This window comes from Mus caroli, chromosome 3 (assembly GCF_900094665.2).
Source record: "Mus caroli chromosome 3, CAROLI_EIJ_v1.1, whole genome shotgun sequence".
Taxonomy (NCBI): Eukaryota; Metazoa; Chordata; class Mammalia; order Rodentia; family Muridae; genus Mus; species Mus caroli.
Window position 1 is genome coordinate 52253836 of NC_034572.1, and position 7923 is coordinate 52261758.

Here is a 7923-nt window from a genome sequence, read left to right on the forward strand (position 1 = left end):
GAGTGTCAGTTTCAGGCTCACTTGTGGCCTCTGGTCTCCAGCAGATTCATTTGGTGAATAATTCAAGGAGAAAGATTTGACTTGGGCCGTGCTTCATGTCTCCCATGACACATTGCAATCCCACCTCAATTCTGAAATTTCATGATTTGGAGCTCATTAGTGCCTCAGACACCAAGCTGGAAACAGTTCCCAGTGGGTTTCTCTCACCAACTTGTCTAGTAGGGATTCTGTCCACTGTAAGTACCATTGTTATGAACTCAACTGCATAAGGAAAGAAACCATTGATCTCCTTCCTTCCTTCCTTCCTTCCTTCCTTCCTTCCTTCCTTCCTTCCTTCCTTCCTTCCTTCCTTCCTTCCTTTCCCTTTTCTTCCTTTCTTGCTAGCTTGCTTGTTTGCTTATAAACTTTTCTGGTTTTGACCACCAGACATAATGACATCATGCTCTAAGCAAACTTACAAAGAACTTGAAGGTTTTCAATGATTCAGTGCACTGTCAGTTTAAGACACCAATTTCACCTCTGTTTTCTGGGATCTGTGACTATGTGGACAATTAGAAATAATGTCTGTTTTATTTAACTGAATAGGTCAGCTCAAGAACTTTGGGAAGGTCATGAAACACTTCCCCCTCTGGAAGGGAGAGGCTAATTAACATTTCTCAGACTAAAGGGCAGGAACCGACCTGTGTGTGGGGACACATTCTGCAGGACCTCCACCTTCAGACAATGGAAGTCCTTGTCACCTCAGTCCCTAAAGACCAATCAGTTTAAAGGGTGCACTGTTCCATCAATCATATTGTGCCTAGTTGCTGATGCTCTATTCTGCCCCTGGAAACCGTATAAAAACTCACTGAACGGGTGCTGGGGGTCGCTGCCTCTCCTTCGGATCTGGAACAACCCCAGTGCACTGGAACAATAAATTCCACTTGCTTTTTGCATTGATCCCAGCTCCACGTGGTCCACTCAGGGGGTCCCCGGTAAGTTAAGGTTCCCTGGAGTCTTACAAAACTATATGTCATGTGCCTGTTGAGTTCTGCTTGGGAAAACATGCATCTTATAAGTCAGTAAGGACATGGAGTAACCATCCATCCTTCTAGCCAACTGCTTTGGACTAACTATGCAGGCCATTACCCATCAGGAAGAGCGTCTTTCCAGTGAAACCATCCTCCTGCTTCTGTTATTTTCCAGCCTGTATTCTTTCTACATGCTCTGTAAACATAACATAAGGAGGGCTTGGTGCTTAAGAAGTCTAAATGCACAGATGAAATCACCCATATTAAATGTGGCCAAAGGAAGTCCATATCCTTATTGAGAAATTATGAAGATATTTGCTTTTCAGTACATTAAATCTGAAGCTACATTAGTGGTCTCTGTTTCTTTAGATTTTGTGAAAGGGAACTGAAATCCAGCAAGTCGTATCAGGAGCCCATTCAAAAAATGAACAAAAAAGCAAATGAAAACAACCCAGAATGAGGTGGTATAGTTTTCGTTTTGTGTTCTGTAGGCATAGGTCCCTTCTTTAAAATTTGCAATTTTCTCTGAAAGGCGGTGGACTTTCACTTCAGAGGCAAACAATATCATGACAAGACAGCCACAGGAGCCTGCAACACAAAGAACAGACAACAAACAGCTTAGGACAAATATTATCTGGTTGTAAAAGTCAAAGAGGACATCAATGAGCAAACATAGACCACATGTCACCACTATCCTCACTCATGGTCTTCTCAAAAATGACACTATTGTAAAACTGCAGTCATGAGCTTGATTCTCATCCATTATTGGTAGCACTTTGGAAATTGCCGTGAGTAAGATTTGTATGGGGAGGGGACATTGATGGCTTAAGTAGAGCAGTTAGAATCAAGCTGATCTCACTGCAAACCTGAATTGCTGGGCACAATGACAAACTCAAAGCACAATGACAAACTCAAGCAGCCACCATGGCTTCAAGAGAACACATTTCTCTGTACTTCACAGGTGATAAAAGACAAATGTCAGTCATTCAATCCCTTCTGAAAGACCCCTGATTTCCTCATAAAAGGGTACCATGACCCCTCCAACCCTCAACTTGCCAACACTGCTCAGAGGAGTACCTGGGCCAAAGGTAGCTTTGGATAAAATGTTGTTGACCAAGAGCATACCTATTCTCTCTGTAGCTAAACTCAGATTTAAACTGGGCATGTGGCTGCCCTTAATATATTCAGGTGAGCTGAGGTTAGCTGAGGTGGAGAAGTGGGACCTTTCTGCCTCCTTTTCTTCTCATAACTGAAATATGGATACATTTTGGTCCAAGTGGCATCAGAAATGGAAGCCATGGGGCAGGGGACATAGCTCTGTGGTTAGAGTGCATACTGTGCAAGTGTGAACACCAGAGTTCAGATCTGCAGAACCTAGGTAAATGCTGGGTAGGGGTGGAGCTCACCCTGTAATTCAGGCTTAGAAGGTAAAGATGACACCCACAGAGCAAGCTTGCCAACAAGCATATCTGGGAATCCTGGATTTAAGGCCCTGCCTCAAAGAATAAGATTGAAGAGAGATCAAAGTTGTTTCTCATCATCAACCTTGGGCCTTGACACACATGTGCACACACATACTCATTCAAAAACAAATAGAAGCCATGACTGTAGCAAAATAAGAAAGGTAAAACCTGAAGCCCAGACACATGAGGCTCAGGCTATTCCTGGAGTTTAACCCCCAAATTTCAATATATGAAGACATTTTCTGTTTACTTTGTTTCCCTTACTGCTTGATTTCCTACCAGTTATCACTAGCTGTAAAGAAGGTGGCTATAGGCTGTGTAAGGCCTCTGCAGGAGAGGGCTGCACCATACTAACTAGGTTCTGAAACGGATGGGTGGTCATCTTCTGGCCTAAGGATGAAGAAATGAAAAACAATTCCCCCCACCCCCTTCCCCTTTCCACCTGCAAGTGCCTCAGGGACAGAAGCCAGTAGCAAGTGGGGCCAGACCTAGAGCACGACGGACAGTCAGGATTCCTGAAAACTTTCATAGCTACTGCTTTATTTAGGCTGCCAATAAGCCGTCCGTATTAGCAGTTGACTAGCTGAGACGGCTTTCTGACTTTGGTTAAACCCAAATTCCTTCCCTTAATATAAAATTAGGTGGTTGGGATCCCCAAATTGCATCTTCAGTTCCATCATCTGTAATAGGTAGACATTTTATGATGAGCTTTTGACATTGGAATTGACACATACAAATGAGCAATTAGTAGCTTGTCCTATGATGTTTATGCATAACTTTTTTGGTTTCTTACAATCTTTTCTAAAGATTATTTTATATGTATGAGTATTTTGCTCACAGTATGTCTACATGCGTGGTGCCTGGAGGGGTCAGACGAGGGTGCCAGATCCCTCGAAACGAGTTCCAAACAGTTGTACCATATTGGTACTAGGTGTCAAACCTGGGTCCTCTACAAGAACAGTAAGTGCTCTTAATTGCTGAACTCCCTCTCTAGCCCCTCCTGTTCTTAATTAGAATCTGTTGTGCTGTCCTACCTCGCAGCAGGAAAACCTTACTACATCTAACTGTAATGCAGTCATCCCCTCAAGTAAGGTTATTGTCACCTTAGCACATGACTCTTATTTTTTTATTTCAGTTACTTCAAATATTGTAGAAGTAGCAACATGGTCTTGGTGCCCATTCATTAATTCTTTCATTCATTTTTCTTTAGCCAGACACAGGGATAGTAATGGAGACCCAACCTAGAAAGAAAACATACAGGGTCTCTTTTCCCAAAGGGAACACTAGAAACAATTATAAACCATTGCAATGAGTGTCACAATAGGGAATGTGGGTCACTATTACTAAGGCAGGCAGCATCCTCAACTATCTATCTGTCTATCTATCTATATTTGGCTCACAACGAAAGGTTGGGGTGTGTAAGAGAATTCAGTGAGTGTGGGCACAGGTCCTCATGCCATCTACAAAATGCAGGCTTGGATTGCTGCAAAGATAGAAACTGATAACTGATTGTTGGGGGAAGGGAACAGACATGCAGAGGAATGGTGAAGTCATGGTTCTGCTTTGGGACTTCACAAAAAACGCACCCGTCATCTTAGCACTTGTGATGTGGACACAGGAGAATTGCAAGAAAAAGAAAAGTAAAAAGTAAAGGCAGGCAGGCAGGCCGGCAGGCAGGCAGGCAGGCCGGCCGGCAAACAGATGAGAAAGAGAATGAACGAGTGAATGAATGAATTGCACCTGGGGCCAGCCCCATCAAGTCGATCATCATCATACAACAACACAAATAGTCAAATGATATTGCTTTCTCAATACTTCATGTCCTACTGGCTCTGACATGACCCTGGAAAGATTCCTTTGTGAGATTTGTCAGCCTACTTTTGTATTCTGAGCTTCAAACCAGCAATCTCCCCTTGCAAACCATATGATTCCTTTATTGTTAGACCCTAACAAAAAGGCTGAGATGCTGTTTTCTCTTTATCTTTTATTTGAAAGTTGTAGAGAAAATGCTATCACTGTTACCATAAGAGCTTCCTTTGTCTGAGGAGATGGTGAGTTTCAGACGGGAGAGGAATACTATTTCCTTGGTGCCTGAAAGGAAAATTCAAACTCAGTTTCCTTTTCAAGTCATTAAATGTTTTAAAGGGATGCTTTGTTAAGGGGACAGAGTCTTAGTGAGCCTGCCTTTCAGATTTCTTAGTAAAGTCACCTGCGCATCTTGAGATGCAGACAGTAGCTCATCTGTCAAGATCATGAGAACAGAGTATATGGGCTAACAGAGTGGTCTGTAACTTCTCTCTGGACTCTGGGTTTGACCACAACCAACTTTGTTGTCTTGAAGTCAGAGGACAAAAGCCAAGCCTGAGCCCCCAGACAACTTGCCTGTGACGGCTAAAGGGATGTTAACAACTCAGTGTGAATTGGAGATATTTTCGCTTCTCTTTGTCCATATCTACAAAAGAGATGTGGGATCAAGGATAACTATTTATGACTTACTGGCCAAAGGATGTCACATGAAGGCTTTCGCTTGTGTGGCCTGGCTGCTTTGGATGTGGAGAGAGGCGGGCTGAGAGATGTGAGAGGTGGTGGGAACAGGGCTTGTCATGTTTCCAAAATGATTCTCTATCACAGCAAGAAGGGCCTGGACATCATATCACCTATTTAGAGGGTTTGGCTTTGTTCCCTTTTGAAACTTTCTCTTGAAAGTTCTCCCTCCCACAGAGGCATGTGCTTGACGTCAGTGGAGCATGTCCACCTGGAAAGCATGCCTGAATTATGGCCCATACTGCTGGGACCCTAGAGTTCTTGCCCCTACAGACCTGAGCCAATATCCAGGGCTGCATGGTTATTTTGCTGAGGTTAGTCCTCCCAAGCATGTGTTAGTGACTGCTGGTACATACCCCTGAGCCCTATGAGTTTTTAGAAATAGCTATTTGATAGACAGCTCATTGGCAGGCCCCTCAATAGATACTCAAAGCCTTTCCTGGATGAGATAAAGCCAAACTGAGACAAGAAGCAGACTGAACAGGAACTGATGGGGCTTTGTTCAGGGGCCATCGGAGTCAAGAATTCTAAATTTCAATCCCTTCTAGGTCCTTCTGGAGGGACATTTCTTGGGACAGAAAGTTCAATATATTGTATTTAATGGTTTGATTCACTTTAAACTTAGATGTTTCAATACATGCATTTGGATTTTCATTTGTACACCCCGAAGGCCTTACAAGTATCAGAGTTAGGCTTGTGTGTCTCTCTCCTCTTTTCTTCCAGTGAACATGTTACATCAAACCCCCTCGCTCAGAGGGAGGCATTGGGACAGCTCTCCAACGTGTCTGCCCATCTGATCATCTCTGCTGTACTCACAGAAAGGTCAGAATGAACCAGACTTTGGTAGCCCGCTGAACCTCACTCATGCTAGAATTTGGAAAATAACCGGGCACAAGGCCCACATTTGCAGCCCAGTGTCACAGTCAATGACCACAGTCTCTTTCTTTTCATCTGTCTGATTCCCCCACCTACCATGCTACCGTGATGCTCCTCTCTTTAACAGCTTTGTTTACTGAGTTCATTTCTAACTGGATAAGATAGCTGAGTGATAGGACTGTCACACCATGAGTGGTCAGACACTAACAAGTGCTCGTGATGTTCTAGACACTGCACACTCTGACTCCCATCTGGCAGCTGCCTGGAAAGGCTGAGGTAGGTGTCTGTCTCCTCAGGCCAGACAACACAGGGAACATAGTTCACAGCCAATAAGAAAGCTGCTTTTTCCATTCTGCTTATCCCTGAGCATAACTATGCTTTTGAGTGAGAACACTTCTCAGGGTCTATGGGCATTCACTGTGCTGTGAGCTGATGTCCTCACAGGGGAAGGAACTCCGAAATGTTCCTACGAGCACTAAATTCTGATTTTGGAAAACAATAAATTAGAATGCCAGTTTCTTTGAAAGTAATGGCCAACATCTACAGAATGAAAACGCGTGTCTCCTAGGTGGCAAATAGTAGAGGCATTGTCTGTCTAACATTGGATGGTCATTTACTTCTTTAGCATCTTGAAAGATGCAAATTAAGGGTGGGAAATTTTACATCTTAATACATGGGGTGTTGATCATCTGTGTGTGATTTTATATAGTGTCACTCATTGAAGGTGAGGTTCCTTACCTTCAGTAATGACTTCACTCCTAGGTAGATGTTTTCTGATTTCACACTGCTACAAAGACACCACATAGAGAGGAAGTCAATGGACAGGAAATGGAGCAGACACCAAGGAGTGAATTTAAGGTTGTGATAGCCAGCAATTTGGCTACACGGTTATACAGAGGAGATGCAAAAGAAAAAGGAGCAACATTAGTTAAGCTAAGCTTCTCCTGTGTTCTATAATAGGTGGTTGAACGACCTATGTGTTTCTGAGATTTTTCAGTGTTATCTTATTGTGTGGGATCTAAAATCATGATGCTTAATGTAAATAGTATTTTAAAGAAGAATGTCATTGTTGCTAGTAGATATGCAGAGCTGGTTCTGTTTTATGCATTTGTTCCACAAATACGGTATAGCTACTGTACTATTCTGGGCTCTAAGGATACAAGACTAAACCAAACAAGATTTAGAACAACTTTCCTTCATGGGGCTCTCAGTGATTGGTAGATAGGACAGAGAGAGATGGGATAACAAAGTAAGTATAGTCCACAGTTAAGCAGAGTAGACGCATTAAGGAGAAGAGAATAAACCAGGTAGGGAAGATAGAAAGATGGAAGGGTAGGGAGTCCTTGTGAAGATAAGTGTCCAGTATATCCTGAAGGAAGTGAGGGAGAGCGTAAATATATGGGAGGAAGTGTACCTCAGAAAGAGGGCTACGGTGTGTGAAAATGAAGTCAGGTATGTTAAGCACTGGCTTGTCCACCAGCGCCCCAGCTCCCAAATAACAACTCAGAGGCTTATTATTTATTTATAAATGCCTAGGCCTTAAGCTAGAATTGTTTCCTGACTAGCTCATAACCCAGATAGCCCATTTATACTACTCTATATCTGCCTCATGGCTGGTTACTTCCCCTCAGTTTCATATGTCTAACTTCCCAGAGTTGTGGTGGAGAAATTCCCTCACCTAACTATCTCCCAGAGTTCCTTTCTTCCTGCCAGGTGTCCCATCCTCTATTATTTTTTTTATTAGGTTTATATTTTAACCAATCAAGATGTGCCTGAGGCAGTCAAAGAAGGACAAGAGACATCTCTTTACACAGTGTATATGAACATTATTCCAACAGGTATGTTTTGTTTTTTTTTCTTTTAATTTTAATTTTTAATATTTTTTATTACATATTTTCCTCAATTACATTTCCAATGCTATCCCAAAAGTTCCCCATAGCGCCCCCCACTTCCCTACCCACCCATTCCCATTCTTTTGGCCCTGGCATTCCCCTATATTGGGGCATATAAAGTTTGCAAGTCCAATGGGC

The 7923-nt window shown here is 42.8% G+C and overlaps 1 protein-coding gene across 3 annotated transcripts in view; it reads right to left on the minus strand.

The window, feature by feature from the left end:
- Window positions 1-364: 364 nt before the first annotated feature.
- The window catches only part of Clrn1 (clarin 1), a 36097-nt gene continuing 28538 nt past the window's right edge, over window positions 365-7923 (minus strand). Inside the window, exon 2 of one of the 3 annotated variants that reach the window (XM_021158965.1) lies at window positions 365-1598. In XM_021158965.1, the coding sequence (XP_021014624.1) occupies window positions 1333-1598 (266 nt within the window). In that variant the 3' untranslated portion in view covers window positions 365-1332. The remainder of the gene's footprint in view (window positions 1599-7923) is intronic. The other 2 variants (XM_021158964.1, XM_021158963.1) reach the window with 2 other exon arrangements.